The sequence below is a fragment of the Artemia franciscana genome, chromosome 1 (assembly GCF_032884065.1).
Source record: "Artemia franciscana chromosome 1, ASM3288406v1, whole genome shotgun sequence".
Lineage (NCBI taxonomy): Eukaryota > Metazoa > Arthropoda > Branchiopoda > Anostraca > Artemiidae > Artemia > Artemia franciscana.
Genome location: NC_088863.1, coordinates 62,139,842 through 62,158,050, shown reverse-complemented (window position 1 = coordinate 62,158,050; position 18,209 = coordinate 62,139,842). Strand labels below are relative to the sequence as shown.

At 34.3% G+C, this 18,209-nt stretch overlaps 1 protein-coding gene across 4 annotated transcripts in view; it reads left to right on the top strand.

Annotated features, from left to right (window-relative positions):
• The window catches only part of LOC136032463 (golgin subfamily A member 6-like protein 6), a 58,045-nt gene extending 48,445 nt beyond the window's left edge, over window positions 1–9,600 (top strand). For all 4 annotated transcript variants that reach the window (XM_065712786.1, XM_065712782.1, XM_065712789.1 and 1 more), the window contains one exon: window positions 6,754–9,600. In XM_065712786.1, the coding sequence (XP_065568858.1) occupies window positions 6,788–9,499 (2,712 nt within the window). In that variant the 5' untranslated portion in view covers window positions 6,754–6,787 and the 3' untranslated portion in view covers window positions 9,500–9,600. The remainder of the gene's footprint in view (window positions 1–6,753) is intronic.
• The last annotated feature ends 8,609 nt before the right edge of the window (window positions 9,601–18,209 follow it).

The following is an 18,209-nucleotide window of genomic DNA, read 5'->3' as shown; positions in this document are numbered from 1 at the left end:
CTCAACGCCCCGCTCTTTACGCTAAAGTTTGACCCTTTCTCTTAACTCTACTTTTTAAACAGTAATGAAACTTTAGCGTAAAGAGCGTGGCGTTGAGGAGGAAAAGCCCCTTTCATATACGGAGTAATTTCTGTTCGTTTTAAGTTTTAATGTTGCTCCTTACTTTCATTTTAAAAAAACTTGTTTTTTTTTCTATTCAATGTCTTCAAAAAGGAAACTACTGTGTACAGTTTGAACTAGGTGGACCGTTGAACGTACTTCACGGTTCTTGCTTAATTATAAAAATAGGACACATCATTCCCACTATTTTGGACAATTATTCCCAACGAATTAGGACCGGAACCGCTATTTCAGAAACTGGACCACAACTTTCTAATTTGAGCCATTATTGTCATGAAATCCTGATTTAGCCGCCGAAAAAACATGATTATTCTTGATGTTCTTCCTATTTTGTGATTAAAAGATTCTACAAAAGTAAATATTAAATAACTCTACCAAACTGATACTCTAGAACATATCTACTTGAAAAATCTTAGCAGAAATGCCTTAAGGTAAAAATACCACATTTTTTCTATTTTTTCCGAATTAACCGTTCTTCCACTCCACCCCCCCCCCATCCAGATGGTCGAATCGGGGAAGCGACTATTTCTAATTTAATACGGTCGGGTCCCTGATACGCCTGCAAGTTTTCAGCGATCACTATATTGATCACGCATCTAGTTTCGGATTTTCTTATTGTAAAAATTGGGGTGGTCCGGGATCCGAACCTGAGACCTCTCGCACCCTGAGCGAGAATCATACCCCTAGACCACAATCCATACTTAAGAGGAATAATCGTTTTTTTATCGGCAAATAAAATTCTTCTCAACTATCTTGTTCCCTTGTTCCCTCCAGATGGTCGAGTCGGGGAAGAGACGGTTTCTAATTTAACCTCGTCTAGTCCCTGATACGCCTGCCAACTTTCATCGTCCTAGCTTATCTGGAAGTACCCAAACTAGCAAAAGCAGGAACGACAGACAGACAGAACGACAGAAATTGCGATCGCTATGTCACTTGGTAATACTAATTGCCACAAAAAGAGTTTTAGGGTTGACAACTGCTAAAATAAGAATGGTTGCTGGGCCCAAGTTTAGTATGTAGACTAGGGTTACATCAACTCGTGAGGGCTGAGGGCTAAGACACAATTAAACCTGGAGCCGCTTATGAAATCCATTAAAAATATTTTTTCTGAGTATAATAAACTAAGAATTTTGAAATAAGAAATTCATTTCAAAGGGGTAAACTAGATTAGGTCATTGTAATATAATTCACAAACCAGATAAAAAGGGGTACTATTTTAGTGGTTGTCCCCTCTCGAAGGAAACACTATAAAACTTTGAATGCTACTTTAAAACATTCTATAACACGTACTTAATACCAGTCTTAAAACATATCGCTTTAATTTAAACCTCTCCCTCCCAAATGTGGGCAAATGTTTTCTACATTCTACATTGGGCAAATGTTTTGTTCTGATTAATTTAGTGGCAAACAAGCAACATCAAAGGCAACAAACGATAGTAAGTTCATAGCATGTATAATTGGGATATATTTGCACAATAGGGGGAGGGATAAAGTAAAGTAATATACCTATAAGTATTTTCAAACTCTTATTATTAGTTTTCAGAATTTTATACTGTTACCTTAATGAGGGACCAGTCGCAAAATCTATACAAAAAGAAATGCACGATTTCATTCCTCGTATTGGCCGCATGGAAATACAACTTCTGAAACGATGTTTAAGAACTTCAGTTTTACAGTTGTTTCTACTGTTAGGCGATAATTTGGTTAAACGATATATCGATATTTTTTACTTTCGATATTCGATGTATCGATTTCGATATTTCTGATCAGTTTTTTGCTCAGATTGACTTTAAAGGTTTTGCCAAAATTCAAAAAAAAACTGTAATTAAAAAACAATTTATTCCATATTTTGAAAAAATACAAAAACACTTTCATTACATGAATTAATGTCACAAAAACTCTGATTTGGAATGACTCGGGATCAAGATAAAGAAAAATAAGCTACTGCATATTTTGGCTAGTTAAAATCAGTCACATGCCAATATTATTCCCTGAAAATTGGTTCTCCTTTTCAGTGATGATATAAATTTAAAACTAGTTTTTTCAACATAAAGTAAGGAGTGACATTGAAACTTGAAAGAACAAAAATTGTTCCGTGTATGATGGAGATAACCCTTCCTCAATCCCTCACTCATTACGCCAAAGTTTCTTTCTGCAATTTAAAATCTCCTTACTCTAATTAAACGACTCTTGTGTTTCAGGAAATGTTAAATAATTGGAATAAAAAGTTACAATAAGTGTAAAGAGTGAGGTATTGAGGAGGAGGATCCCCTCATATATGGGATAATTTATGTTCGTTTTAAGTTTTAGTGTTGAAACAATTAGTTGAAATTTTATTTGAAACAAATAGCTTGTATTTTAATTTCTTTTCGTTTTTCAAATAATGCCGTAGAATCCGCCTTTTTCCATGGGAAATCACTCTCCCAAGAAATTTTCTCTTGCGTAAGATGCCTCCTGCCCAGAAAATTTTATCCCTGGTGAAAATACCCCCAAGAAATATTCTTGCGGAAAATTCCGTCTGGAGAATTCTTTTGAGCCTACTTTCGTTTGAAAAGAAGACTTGCTTTTCTTCCAATTTCGATTTTTTTTCAAATCATGCCGAAATTCTCCTTCCGTGAAAAAAATTCCTTGAAATTCTCCCCTCCCAATGTCTCAGTGGAAAGTTTCTCCCGCGGAAAATCCCCCCGATGGAAAAATCCCACAGACAGTGGAAAAGAAAAGAATTTCGTATAAGAATTCTTGTGAATTCCCTCATGTATAGTTTTCCTTGGAAAGTCAACCCCCCGAAACTTCTCTCCCACGGAAAAACTTACATACAAGTATGAGGGGAAATTTGACCTAAGTCTAAAGACGCTATGTGCATGTACGTTATGTGCATGTACATTGTTATAAGAGTGTATGTCAAGAATCGATTTGGGTATCAAGTTGAAACTTTCAGAGAATATTTAAAAGGGAAGATCATCTAACTAAAAGGCAATATTGCACACTATTGCTAATACCACTTTAGCTACTTTTTCTACTGCAACTACTAGTAGGGCTAAAACCGTTGAGATTAAAAATTTCAGGAAGCATTTGAAAAAACATGTTTCAAAAGGACATATCAGAAATGTCACAGTAATGGCTAATTGTATTAAGTTAAAACTTCGAGGACTTGATGAGAGGGATGTTCAACTGACCAAAAGATACTATTACACTATTACAGCTATGCCTGAGAGTATGAAGGTGAAATTTTCAAGGGATGTTTTTTTTTTGGGGGGGGGGAGATTAAACTTAATTACAACACGTTATCACATCTGTATGCAGATTGTCAAAAGGGCGTAGCGGCAATATCTTAGAAGCAACTTTGATTGTTTCGCTCTGGAGCTATACTCATGTCATTAACGCCATCATGTGTTTGGTGTAAGCTCTGTAAATATTCTTTTTTAAAACCTTTGGTACCATCCGGTTTTCTTGTCTGCCTAATTGCAATAACTTTGGAACCAGAATATGGCTCTTGTGTTTTGTAGTTTACACCTCTTCTGCACGGTGGCACATACACATTGGTAACTGCGACTTTGTCTCTGTTGTTGGCGATTGATTTTTCCATTAAACTGTCTTTTTCTGTGACAGCATCCGTTTTTACATGGTTCTTTACATCTGAAGTGTTAGCTCCGGCACCTTTTTATCCACTGGAACGAGGATCTTTTTCTGAGCTAGGGTTTGAACCACGCCTCCACCAAATATCTGATGATGAGCCTTGGACAGTATTTTGTTGCGTTCTTGCTGAATTTTTTTTTTTATTCGAATTTGATGTGTTCCAACTCTGATCCTGTTCACCACTAAAAGAAGACTCTTGAACTCAGCTGTGTATCACCCTGCGACCAGTTATCTCAAGATGCTTCTTGATCCTCACTCACTTCGTTCTCGCCCATTTTATTCTGGCTTATATGTAAACCTTCATTTAAGTCTCTTTTTTGTTGGAATTCTCGTAAAAATTGTGGTCTTTGGTACAGTTAAGTTTCTTTACATTCAAGTTTGAGTTTCTACCAGTTTTTTTTTTTTGGCTACATCAAAATTCTCTTTCTGGGGCTTTATTTTGTTTTTCCTTGCTCATATGGTTCTTGAGACGTTTTATGTCGGAAATCAACTTGGTCACCTACTGCTTGCGAATCACGAAGCGTTGATAATGTCCTCAGAATATTACCAATCCTGATGTTGAAATTCAGGTCATTTCCAGCATTCAGTTTCGGAATATTTTCTACCTATATGGAATCAATCACCGTTTGCTCGGATTAAAAAATGTTTTTTGCTGATATACATTATACTTATTGCATCTTTTTCGCTTCTTTTTCCAAGTTGGCCATGGTGGAACTCAGTTTGGCCACTTGAAAATAAAAACTGAATAAGATTCCATCTAGATCAGGTTTCCCAATTTGGTTTTGTATCTTTTAAAACTTATTCGTAAGTGAGTTTGTCTGTCGTATAGAATCCATTATTTTTTTTCCGTAAGCTGAAACCTTTCTTCGCTTTTGGGGATCAAAGTATCGCTTTTGGGGATAAAGTATGGTTATCATTTTGGCAATCTCTTTTTCAAGTTCTTCCAACGGGTCAATCTGTTTACTTCTAGCCATCTTTTTGATTCTTGAAAAAATGGTGACCTTTCAGATTAACTAATATGAAAATCACTGGAAACAGTCATATGCAAGAGACGACGTCATTTATGAGGTTTGTGTAGTTATGAAAATGTCATTCAACATCATTTTTTATTTTATCAATCAATTTAGAAAATTCGTTTGTGCTGACGTCATGTAAAATGAATTGTGTTTCCTACTCGGTATTAACAGTCGGCTTCATGCTACCTGTATTAGAAAAATACTACTAGCAGGTGTCATAGAAGACGCTTTCCTTAGGGGGAGAGTTAAAGCGTCTGAACCTTTACCATCCAAAATATTTCTTGTGGCAATAAAAGGTGGCATATTTCAATGTGCTAATAGAAGCTCCGAGAGTAGTTTTAGTAGTGGCAGAAGTAGTGTTCACATAGTTCCCTTTGGTTATTTCAATGCCCCCTTTCTTTTAATGACTCTCTTTGTATGCTTTAAGTCTTCTCCTTTTTGATTAAAGTTAAGATCATTTTCTTAATAATATTTCTTAATCAAATATATTAAATTAGATAGTTGGAATGAAATTTCAGTGATATTACCCCTTCCTATCTGTCCAAAACTCTATAGCTTAACTTTTATTAAAATTTGTAGCAAAGTATAGTGTGAAATATAAGTAGCAAGCCAAAACATTACTTAGTGTGCAGAAAAAGAAGTTCAGAAATATTTCTTTTTTATTATCTAATAGAAAAAATAAAGTTAATCAAAGACGAAATGAAAAAAATTTAAAAAAACGTTGTTCAATGAAGAAATTTTTCAGAGAAATACAAAAAGTTGGCTGTAAGCCAAAGGCGAGCAGAAGTAAGTTAAAATAGTAATTCCAACCTAAAAACCAACACAAATCCTTACCAATGAATAAATGAGATTTAAAACGACAGAAAGGTCAATGAACAATATAACCTGAAATAAAAAAGAAACCACCACAAAAAAAGGTACGATTAATCCCCCTCCAAGCCCTCTAAAAACCGGAGTCATTTAAGCTTTGCAAAAACCAAAATGTAATTTGAAGTTTGTTCTTTTACAACGTTAATAGAATCAAATGCTGAGACTAAGAAATGAATATTATTATATATTTAAAAATCAGTCTACTTTCATTAGCTCTTGTCAGTTAACTTAGTAATTATTATGATTTCCTGACAGTCATGACAGGTAAAAAGACGAGGCTCGAAATAAAAACTGCTTTTAATTGAGTGCAAATGTCACTCTAGCCGAAGAATGAGGAGCCGCTCCAAGGAGGGGGGGGGGCAACTGGGGCAGTTGCCCTGGTTTAAGGGTACCCCGCCTTGGGAATTTTCCTCTTTCATCCATTTTTTTATTTTGATTCGACATTATGTGCTTTAATTTGAGTCGGGAAGGGGGCCGCTGTAATTAATCTTTCCCCGGGCATCACCAACCTTTGGAGCGGTTGTGGCGTTAGCCTTACTTTTATTTTTGGTGATATCTGTTCGTTTAAGTTTGACTATATTATTTATTGGTAGTGGTTCCTGTTCTTTTAAATTTTGAATTATCATTTTACGTCTGCTCGTTTTTGGCTTAACGAAGCTCTACTTTTCTTTGAAAACTTCTTTCTCGGAAAAAGTTAATTCCATTAAAATTGAATTCTCTGTTTTTCTTAAATTATAAAAGATGTATATGGGTGACTTGTTTTTCACAGATATATAATATTATCCCGAACAGCAGCTTCACCCTAAAGGAAAACTAAGTGAAGAAAAATTCAGCAATTGTCTGGAAATCTGTATAAAAAGAAGTATAAAGCTTGCCAAGACCTATTCTGTCTGTTCTAAATTAGTCGAAATCTTCCAAGAGTCAGTTATGAATCATGAAATCTATGATGTCTACCCACATTCTCAATTGCTCCAGCAAATAAGGAAAGAAAACAAAAAGCCATATGGGTTTAATAGAAATCCCATTCTTTGTCAATTTTCTTTGTTGTTTATTGTATGTATTTAATTGATTAGGTAATTAGTGTCTCAATTAATTATCGTATCTCTTTCAGAAACGGAAACAAGTTCTACGGCTGTAAAACTTGTATGGAAAGTAAGAGGTGGAATCCAGTTAACATAATTGAAGATTTTTGGGATCACATTCACTCTGGTGCAGTACTTGATAACAATTTACCTCTTAAGAAGATACATATAGACCAAAATAAGATGAACGGCGATTCCATCAGTCAAGCCATCTACGAAGAAGCTCTAGGACAACGTGAAAAAGATTTATGGGTGCTTGAAAGTCGACTAAAGGATCGTGAAACTGGTGCCCCCTGGAGTGTTGATGCTGGTACTGATTATGGTGCTGTGAGATATGAGGCCTTAGATCAAAGAGAGAAAGCTCTGCGGGATAAAGAGCAAGAACTCTTAGAAAGAGAAAAGAGATTGGGTGCTTTAAATGGTGATGATAGTGGGTTAGAAAAACGTTTAAAAGATATAATTGACTCTGAAAAAGAGTTATCTGTGCTACGGAGTGACTTAATGCAAAAGGTAAATCAGCATGAAAGAGCAGCTGGTGAACTAAGAGAATTGTCTGAAAAACTAAAGATGAGAGAACTTGAACTAAAGAAAAGAGATGAAGATTTGACTGTCAGAACTGTTGAGTTGAATAATCGAGAATCCAAGCTCAAAGATATTCGTGGCCCAATGCAGGAGCCTGACTGTAGTCTCGAATTTTTAAAAGCTCACGAGGCGGAGTTAGCTAATACAATTGCTAGTCTTCAAGAAAGTTTAAACAAAACTGAGGGTCTAGAGGCGCAATGCCGTCGAGAAATAATGGAAAAAGATAATATGTTGACGAGCTTGAGTATTCAAGTGAAGGATTTTGAGTCGCAGCTTCGCGTTGAAAGAAAGATACGAAGTGATTTGGAATTAGAAAAAATACATTTTGAGGAGAAACAAAGAAGCTTTGGTGAGGCTTTGAATGAATTGAACAACATCAAAGAGCAGTTAGAGATTTATCGTGCCAAAGTCGCTGAAATGAATTCTGCTAGTGATAAAGCTTCAGAATTAAATAATCAGCTTTTAGCCAAAGATAAGGAAATTGAATCAAACAAGAAGATGTGCCATGAATTAGCCGCAAAGGTTACAGAATTAGAAGAATCGCTTGTGAGGATCAAGTCATTGACTGTTGATAGCCGTGTTATTGATGAACTAAAGGGACAAATATCAGCAAAAGATAATGAAATAGTAAGTGTTGCCAAAGAACTAGAGAAAGCGAAGCAAGAAGCAAAGAATCAAAGTCTGAATGACTTAAGTGTTTTGAAAAATGAGCTGGAAACAAAAAGAAATGACATCTGGTCGCTTGAGAATAAGCTAGTACAGCAAGAAGGTGACATCAAAGAATTGCAAGCAAAGATTTCTGAATTAAAAGCTGAGAGAAAAGAATTGATTGCTGTTAACCAAGAATTAAATTGTAGAGTTACTAATGAGAATGAAGGAAATTCGTTAAAAAATGAGCTGCAAGTCAAAGAGGAGAAAATCAAGTATCTTGAAAGTTTAATGAAACAACAAGAAGATAAGATGCGAGAATTGCAAGTTAACTCCGACTCAAATCTAAATCGCTTGAAAGAGGAGTTGAAAAACATGGAACAAGAATTGATTAGTAAAGCTGCCAATGAAGCTGATGCCTGTACTTTGAGAACTGAGTTGCAAGCTAGAGATGAGGTCGTTAGGACACTTCAAGATAAGCTAAAAGAACAAGAAGTTGATAGTGAAGAATTGCGCGCAAATGCAAATGAACTAAGTACCCTGAGAGATGTTCTAAAGGCAAAAAATGTCGAGATTTCAGAACAGTGTGGAATAGTGGACCAGCTAAAGAAGGCAGAAGATCAACATAACCAAGAACTGTCCGATTTAAGAAATAAACTGGCTACTTTTGAAGAATTAAAAATGGAATTGGAGGCTAAAGATGTTGAAATTCAAGAGCTAAAGGCCTTTGCTGGACAGAAAGTTCAAGTTGAGTCTCTCCAGCATTCTTCGCCTTCTAATGATATGAAAGAGCTCGAAAAGAAGCCCAATCATGAAAATACTAGACTTGATCAGGGGATGAATGATTACCAGAAAAAACTTGCAGATCTGACCCGAGAGAGGGAAGCTTTTATAAAAACAGAGTTGTCGCATAAGAGAAAAGAAGAGACCTTACATTTACGGGAACTCAACGTTAAAGAAAAAGAAGAATCACTCAAAAAGATAGAAGAGGAGGCTAATCAGATTCTGCGTCAAAAAGAATCGCTCGAGGCACTTGAAGCCAGCATTGTTAAACAAAAAGAGGAAATGAAGAAACGTGAAGAAGCATGGAAAAAGGAACAAAAGGATATTGAAAAGGCACGAGAATCTCACAAAGCTTTCGAAGAGAACGTAAAAGAAAGAGAAAGGAAAATAAAGGAATCTGAGAACCTTATCAAAGAGCAAAAAGAAGAACAGAAAAAACACCAAAGAGCTCTGCAACAGCAAGAAAAAGAATACAAACAACTCAGAGACAATGCAAAGAAATTGGAAGATAAGTTGAATAAAGAAAAATCCGAACTAAAAAAAGAGGTAGAAGCATGGAAGAAAGAAACGGAAGAACAGCAAAAGAAAATATTAGAGAAAACCCGAATTTTAGAATCGAAAGTCCGACAGGAGAGGACAATGGAGGCGAATCGCAGAGTAGCTGATGAACAGGCGAGGCTTAACAGAACGCTTGTCTACATTGCTTTTGCTGTGTCTCTGCTTGCAAATTTGTATTGGATATTTCCAAGAAGTCAAAATTAATCAGTGCAGTTTTCTAATTTTGTTTCTACATATGTATTTTATTGGTTGTTTCAAAAGTTAAATTTTGACTTGTTGGTACATTAAAAGTTTACGGGACCATAGTTTTTTTTTTGTTATTTTGAGTCACCACAAAAATGGTTCTTCTTTATGCAAGGGGAAATGTCTATTGCAGGATGAATGTTTTCCCATATTTGTAGAATTTATGGAAAAACTAGTGCTTCACTGAAAATTAATTTTCGTTTTTTTTTTCTTATAAAGAGAACTAAAATTGTACAGAAATATTTATTGGTTTCATAGCTGGTAAAATACTGTTGAGAGCTCTATTGAATGATATTTAAGGATTTATTGCTTCTAATCCTGTTTTATTGCAACGCTACTACTGCAGCACTAATTTTTCAAAATTGTTAAAATATAGGTAAAAGTCACGTGTAATTTTATTTAAAGCAATGTTTCAGATACAGATTTTATTTCAAGTTCCCTCTTTACTTTCATTTTAAATTCTGTGTTCTTTATAAATTGTTCAGTCGACACTTTGTCACCTGTTTTTTTTTTTTTTTTTTTTTTTTTTTTTTTTTTTTTTTTTTTTTTTTTTTTTTTTTTTTTTTTTTTTTTTTTTTTTTTTTTTTCAAAACTGTGAATTTACGCCATCCCTGATATTTTGAAAGTGGACTTTCTAAGGGACACTTTGCCTCTCAAAAAAAAAAAATGCCTGTGGTTTTATGGTTTCTTCTATATTTAGTGGATTATAATATTAATATTTGATATGTTGTTCCGTATGTTCAACTCAAATCAATATTGAAAGGTTTCTTTATTCTCGATTAATGCTTAAATTCTTACTAGCTTGCTTGTGCACAAACAGATCAAGAGTGAACTTACCATTCCATCAGTCCAAATTATAACAGTTACAAAAGAGATCACAACGGCACTAAACTATTTCATTGCTGAACAAAGAATTAGATATTATATCTATAGCTGCAAATATTAATTTCTCGATTCCATTAACTTTTTCTTATATTACGCACGTTAACCTCTTCTGAATTCACACAGAATAAATTTCAAGGAAAATTAATTTGAAAATACTTCACTATGTGGCATAATACAGTCCACAGCCCCATGAAGAAATTACACACAATGTGTGAAAATTTACAAGCTAAATGTTAAAGGACTCAATAATGGTAAAAAAAACAAGTATTTTCAGATGAAACTGAAGATTGACATTTGAAACATCAAACTAACAGAAATTTGTTTTATCTGAGGAGGGTAGCTTCTACTTGGACCCCCGTTCTGCGATAAAGATCTATGACCCAATACTGAAACCATTAGAAATGTAATACATGGTTCATACGTGATTACAAGTCTAGTATGTACTGACTGCCTTTTAAGCCATTTGAACAAAAAATTCCACGGTTCAAATCTAATGCATACCAATAGCCTCCTCCATTCTTGAGATATTTTGTGAAAATGCTTTCTATTCCATTCCAATCGCCTTCGTGGTTAAGCAGTTATTCTTAAAGTATTGTTGACAAAAAGTTAAACTTCGCCCACAGCTCAACAATATACCTTAATTCCTCCTTTTTGAAATTCGCCTGAAAAATACCTCTTCACTCCGCGTCTCCCTTACGACCGCGTAGAGGCACAATGAATCAGAAAGACTTCCTTCACATTACCAAACATATACATCTTAATCCTGAAAATATTTCCCACCATCTTTTCTCCAGCCCTTCGGTTATTTATAGGTTACTGAATCCATTAGTGCATACTTCCCCAGCCCCACGCTCTTTTAAAATCGTCCTTACATGGTATAGGCATGAACTTTAACACTCAATCCTAAAACTTTTAAATAAACTGATTTAAATAGCTCTCGTGGTATCTTAATTTCTTGTGATGGCTTTTGATTTAGTCAATGTCAAACTTTCATTGTTCTTCAGGTTTCTAGTTATTGCAGAAAAAAAAACAAGTTTAAAGTTTTGAACCCTGTATTGTAGCATTTGAACAAATCTTTGGTTAGCAAAACGTGACCCAGAATTAGAACCCAGCTACCGCAGGCTCGACATTGCATGGAGTGCAAATTGGTGTCTCCAAATAACCAAACAAGAAGAATCGAGTGCTTGCACTTATTCTTAGTACTAGGGTTCCGCAAACCCAGTTAGATTTTGCATGGATTTCCTTGATCAGAGGCATATTAGGCATAAAAGTTGTCTAAATATGTCTGGTGGGTTCCACCCATTTCATTGACTGCCACTTGTATTCGTGTTCTTCATTAAATAGATTTTGAATGAAAATACTTTCAATTAAAGATTCTTCTTCAAAAACACATTTCCCAAATTGCAGTTAGTATGAACCGATGATTGTTCATTATTTGCCGGGTTATAGCAATGCCTGTAACCACGAAAAAAAAAATCAACAGCAGATACAGTTGCCACATTGTTTTACAAAAAGGCAAATAAATGCCGGTTATTGTCTAGGACGAACGTAGTAAGAATTGGAACCACACAACTTTTCCTTTTTTGGAAAGCATACATTACTTTACTTCTGTGCATCATTAAAAATAAAAATGCTAATGCAAAGATAACATAAAACAATAGGTGATGCATGACCCCACACATACAAACACAAATAAATGAAATCACCTTTGACTCAGCGCCACAAAGCGGAAAAATTGCGGTTTAAAATGGCAATTCCTTTTTTGGAGAAAAATATATTTGTAGCATTATAGCTGAACTCTTAAGGTGAAATTTGGTAGCTGATGACTTCAATGGGAAAAATGCTACAGCATACTCATGCTAAGACACCAACGCTTATTGCTGACCTGTTCACAATAGAGATAGGGCAAAGTTCATCTAGGAATTCAGATTTTGACTTCCTTTTCGATCTCCATGCCCTATCTAGTAAGGCGAGGCTTGTTCAAGCCCTTGAAAAGAAAAAAGTTCCACCCCAAGTGACGATGTCAAAGTGCTTCATAGAAGGATTTAGGAAAAAAATTTATATTCTTTTGAAGGCCATATCCAGGTGCATACGGGATCCCCCCCCCCCCTCGTCCTAAATTTTTGTTTGACTCGTAAAAACTTAAGATTGTAAACGAATTCTGATGGTTTTTTATCCCCCCCAAAAAAAAAAAAAAAACTGGATATGTTATTGATTCTGTTAACCTGATTCTTTTTAAACATTTTTTGTAAGAAGCATCTTTCTTGCAAAGAAAAACTGCGCTTTTTCGCCCTATGTTTGATTTATAACTTCCGAGAATTTCAAATTGCTAGAAAGTATGCTGATGGTGTTATAAACATAGTTTTCGAATTATTCTTTGGGTTTCCCTAGTGTGGCCGGACTATCGTTTGTAATTATGGATTTGGCTGCTATCATTAATCTGTAATATGATATACCATTTTGTTTTAGTGCACATGAACATTGCAAATTATCATCTTCTGTTAAATCAATTTTTCAAGCAGATTTTAGCCAAAATAATACAGCAGGTTTTCAATTCGTCATGATGTACGTACACATACTGTTCTGAATTCAACAGTCCTCATCTGTGGCTTTGACGATCAAGTCTACTAGCCACTCATGCATATGCAAATGTACACACATGGAGACTGGTTTGACTGCAGTGGAAGAAGGCGGAAGTTCACGAGATATCAAAACCTTGAGGACGAAAAACTAATATCTGACCTTCATCAAACTGATATTTGTAATATCGTTCAGGAACACCATTGAAGTTTCACCAGCTTGAACAATATCTCTTTACATGTTCGTGGAACGGAGAAAATCGTCTTCACGTCCCTGAATTTTTGACTAGTTTTAAACAATGTGTGATTTTTGAGCTATTTTAAACACTGTACTTAACCAACACTACAGATTCCTGATAGAACTGTTCCAGTTTAATTTAGTAATAAGCAGACAACTCAAAAGACTCACTGAAAGTATTTTTGGTCTATATACATAGCAGCATATAGTAGGTTTCTATATTGCTTATGGTCTTAATATATTGGTGAAAGTTGTTTTCCGACTCGTAGTGGAAGCTTTTACTCAATGATTCCTTGAAAGTTCTTACTAGAACTTTCAAGGCTGGGTCACGTATTAGCGGCTGATTAATGTGTGTGTATGTTATCGTATACTATGTACTGTATTTAAATATATGCATAACGTCCATTATATTTGTTAGTCAATTACTGGGGAGCAAAAGGATATTAAAAAGTGACGATTTTAGTCAGTTCGTTAAGTATTAAATATTATGATTTTTTGTCAGTGGATGTGGTCATTTTTAAGATGGGTGATGATTTTCAAGATGGGCGATAATTTTTTTTACTCATAAATGAATAGCTTTGCTGTTGGATTTGTCAAAAGTAAATAGAAACGCATTATTGAACAGCCGTTTACAGTATTAAGATCCCAATCATTAACTACTTTGATGTTATCACATTATATCAATGAATGTGTTGACGTTTGAAAAGAGGCAGCCCGCGAAGAAAAATACTTTGTCGAAAAAAAGAATTAAATTAATTATAATGTTCCTCATAATGAGCTTAAACTGTTGAAACGAAATTTTAACGCTCTATCAGCAACACAATAGTGCTTTCAAAGTACAGAACGATGTTGGGACAATGTATTGTTTATTGTTTTTATATATATATTTTTTAGACCAAGGCAATTTGTATAGAAGGATTTGTCATAGAAACTTCAAACAGGGCTCATCCAGTTAGAAATTTAGAAGACTAGTGCCCTTCTCAATTGTCGAAAGTGATTGGAGGATAAGCAACCCCTTCTCACGCCCATCATTAACCTATACACATCCAATCAAAATTTTCATTTTTTTTCAGTGTAGTTGAAAAATCGTGCCTTCGAAGATGACAATCCCCCCCCCCCACAACCTCAGAAGTAAGGGTTTTAAGTTATACCCTGGGGGTATATAATTTTTTTTTATAGAAAGGGTGGTTAGTTTTAAAGGAGCTAATCTGATTGGAAATTCAAAGTTCTAGTGCCCTCTTCATGTGTCAAAAGTGATTGAAAGGCTATCAGCGCTGCTGTTTAGCTCATAATTTTCCAAACAATTCTAATCAGGATAGCTGAGTGGTTTAGCAACTATTTCTCTAGGGTCATTGGGTAGGTCAACTCCCCACATTTATGTAACTTGTCGATTATGCTTGAAAAATAAATGTTGTCTTAAAATTAAATCAAAACACACTGTGTGTATGCTGGTTGCCAACAAGACATCTCAGTAATATTCCAAGAACGACTATGTGTATTAAGTTTAAACTTTCGGGACTACTTCCAATGCTTCTTCGGTTATTAAAATTTAACTAGATCAAAAGAATGTATTCAGGCTGTCAAAGAGCATAAATATACTTTTTTGGAGAATGGTATTAAGTTTTATTTATCATGTAAACTAGAAGATGTAAATGACTTAATGAGCTCCTATTATTTGTGTCAAGATTTTTAAAAGGCTGTATGTTGTTAAAAACTGTTGAAAAAATTTCTCTAGCATACGAAAAGTAGGCCAAACTATAAATTCCTAAAAAAAAACTGGAAAGATTCAAACTATTATTTTAGTTCTCCCTGAAAAAAGACTATACCAAAATAAAACAAACAGAAATTAATTAAAAATTTTCCACAAAATCAGCTTTTCAAAAAGAAAGTAAAGAACCCCATTATACAAAAATGACCAAAATAAAATAATAAACCAAGCATAAAACTATTAAAATTCAGCATAAATTAATAAATGAAACCCAAAACGAACAGAAATTACAATAAATAACAAAATCAAAACTCAAAACGAGCTGAAATTAACATAGATAGGGCTCAAAACCCCTATCCTTTTTAAAGACCAGAACATAATTGGCACTTTACTTAAAAAAAATACAAATTAATGTTCATTGTCAGTTCAACATACATATGCTGATTTATTTAATAAGGTTACAAAAGTGAAAACATTAAAAAAGTAAAGTGCTAATAATGTTCTGGCTTTTACAAAATAGGAGTTTTGAGCCCTACCCACGTTAATTTCCGTTCGTTTTTAGTTTGACTCGGTTATTTCTTATAATAAATAACATTTTAATGGGAAAATTTATGTACATTTGCACACAAATCAATATTATAGATAATTAAGAATGGTGCCTGTTCTATTACTGGGCAATGAATTAGGTGAAGATAGCCAACCAATCAATGCCTTGTTTTACACTCTTTTTAAATATGTGCTATAAGGATTATTTAAATTTAACATGTATCTTCTTTAAGACAATAAATTTTTCAGCCCTTATGTTTTACAGTAAAGGTAGGCTATTCGAATATCTTTCCTACACAAACCAGAGAGCAAGGCCAACCTTTATCCTCAGCTGAAATATTGTGCCAGAGCCATTTTTTTGCTTTGGGAGCTCAACCATATTATATTAAGATTGAGATTTTCATCATGGTTATAGTCCCGTAGGTAAATTGCCCCATTTGAAATTTTCCTGCTTCATGCGGAAATCTGTTAAAATTCGCTGCTGATGAAAGGTTTTTATATCGCCATCTATTTTTTATATTGCATAATTGTACTTTACCAAAATGTCATTTATATGCCTGTGTCAGGAGCTATGGAAATACTTTGTAAAAGGTAGCAGAATAATTTTTATCCCTTCAAATAACATTGTCTGCAGACTTACTAAAGTATGTTACTGAATTAGCGGTAAGGGTCGGTTTACAACACTGCCTATTGCTTAAGATTCTGAAGAGAAAAAAATTTAAGTTTATTGGTGTTTTCTGTTTTTTTTTTGTGTGTGTTTTTTCATAGCATAGACAAAAATTTTCCAGAGAAATTGCCTAAGGATTTTTCTTTGTACCCGGCTGACTGACCATATTTCAAACAGTAGGTTTTACGAAAAGGGAACTTCCTGGGAGGGTATAAAGATGGAGGCCTTGAATAGATTGGTTGGAGGAGGAGCATGCGTAGCTGTGTTGGTCTCGGGCGGCTTTGTGCTGTGGTGAGTTATTAGTGGTAGTAGTAGTAGTAATAGTATAGACAAAAGCGAATACTGAACAAATTCCTACGGAAAATATGATTTTTTCGAATAAATTTATTTTTGATTCTCAATCTTGTTTCAGCATTTGAAAAATTAATCATATCCATATTTCATTTTAATTCCACTTTGCTCATCTTGAGAATTTGATAACTAGGCTGAATAGACCTTTAAATCTGAAGTGACTATTTTAGTGACTTATTCTTCTTAACATCAAATTTCAAACCTATTCCAGCACCCTATTTTGCAAAACCTCCAAAGTTCATTCATTTTGCTCACACTTTCATCTAGTATGCTTAAATCATCAGCATAATCTAAGTCCAGGAGAGTTTTTCCTCCTCATTTGATTCTGGGGTCTCCCATTGGATTTCCTGTGCTCCTTAAGACAAAGTTTATCAAAATAATCCATATAAAGGAGGATAGAACACAACTTAATTAACTCCTTATTTAATACAAAACAGCTGCTAACCTCATTTCCTACCTTAATTGCAGCAGTGTTATTCTCACACATAACCTTTATCTCTTTAATGTATTCATATGGTATACTATACAAGGATAATACCTTTGCTAAAGCTCTTTTATGAACAGAACTGAATGCTTGCTCATAATATATAAAACTGAGGACCAAAGGTGTTTTCAATTCTTAACCTAAGAGTAAAAATTTGGTCAACACATCCTCTACCTCTCCTAAAACCTCACTGTTCTTCTCTTATAACTTTGTGTGCAGCATCTCTCAGTCTAAAAAGTATCATATTAATAAGTAATTTGTTGCCTATAGAGAATAGCCTAATGCCTCAATAATTATGACACTCACTCTTATCACCTTTCTTAAACAGTGGTTCAATCAACCATATCATACACAAAATACCACTACCTAGCTACAAGCTTTTAAATCAAATGCATAAAGTATGATCCATTAGAATATTGTCTACAGGTTGCATGGTTACTGTTATAATTAAAAATAAGGTTGAAATATAGTGTTTGAAAAAAATGTGGGGAAAGTTTTCCTAAATATTTTTATTCTAGTTTAAGTTGCAATTCAAAATCCAATAAAAGTCATTTTGAGTGCATCCTGAGCACATATTTCCAAAATAGTACCAGGTTTTCAAAAAAACTGGAAATGAAAGATTTCTATAGTTGTTGAGTACAAATATACTTTTGATTTTATAGTATGTTGAAATCAGAACCAAAAGAATACCTTCAGCACAAACTTGCATCACAAGTTAAGACCAAGTACCTCCATCACTTGCTTTGAACTTCAATAATAAAAGAATCCAGAAGTAAAACCTACTGCCTTCCTAGCACGGAATCAATAAAGGCAATTGTCCCCCCCCCCTAAAAAACAAAACTGTTAAGACCCCATTTTAAATTATAATATTGAGTGCTAAGAATTTATTTTTGAGAAAAAACAACTGAAAAATATCTATGGTTTTCAAATTTCATCACACACAATAGAATTATCATCATACAGAGTCAGTGTTATGAATACAAGACTGACACATTTCGGTGAAGTGAGAAATCACTAAAATCTGTGAGATGAATTGAATTTATAACAAAGGAAAAGATCATGTGAGTGATGTCACATTTATTAGACATTCAAAAAGCAAAGTTACATCATTTTTTCACATGGGTCATTGTATTGTTTTTAGTATCTGTAAAAGATCTAAAGCCAAACTGGCCAGCCATGACAAAAAAAAAAGAAATTAATATAAAAAACATAC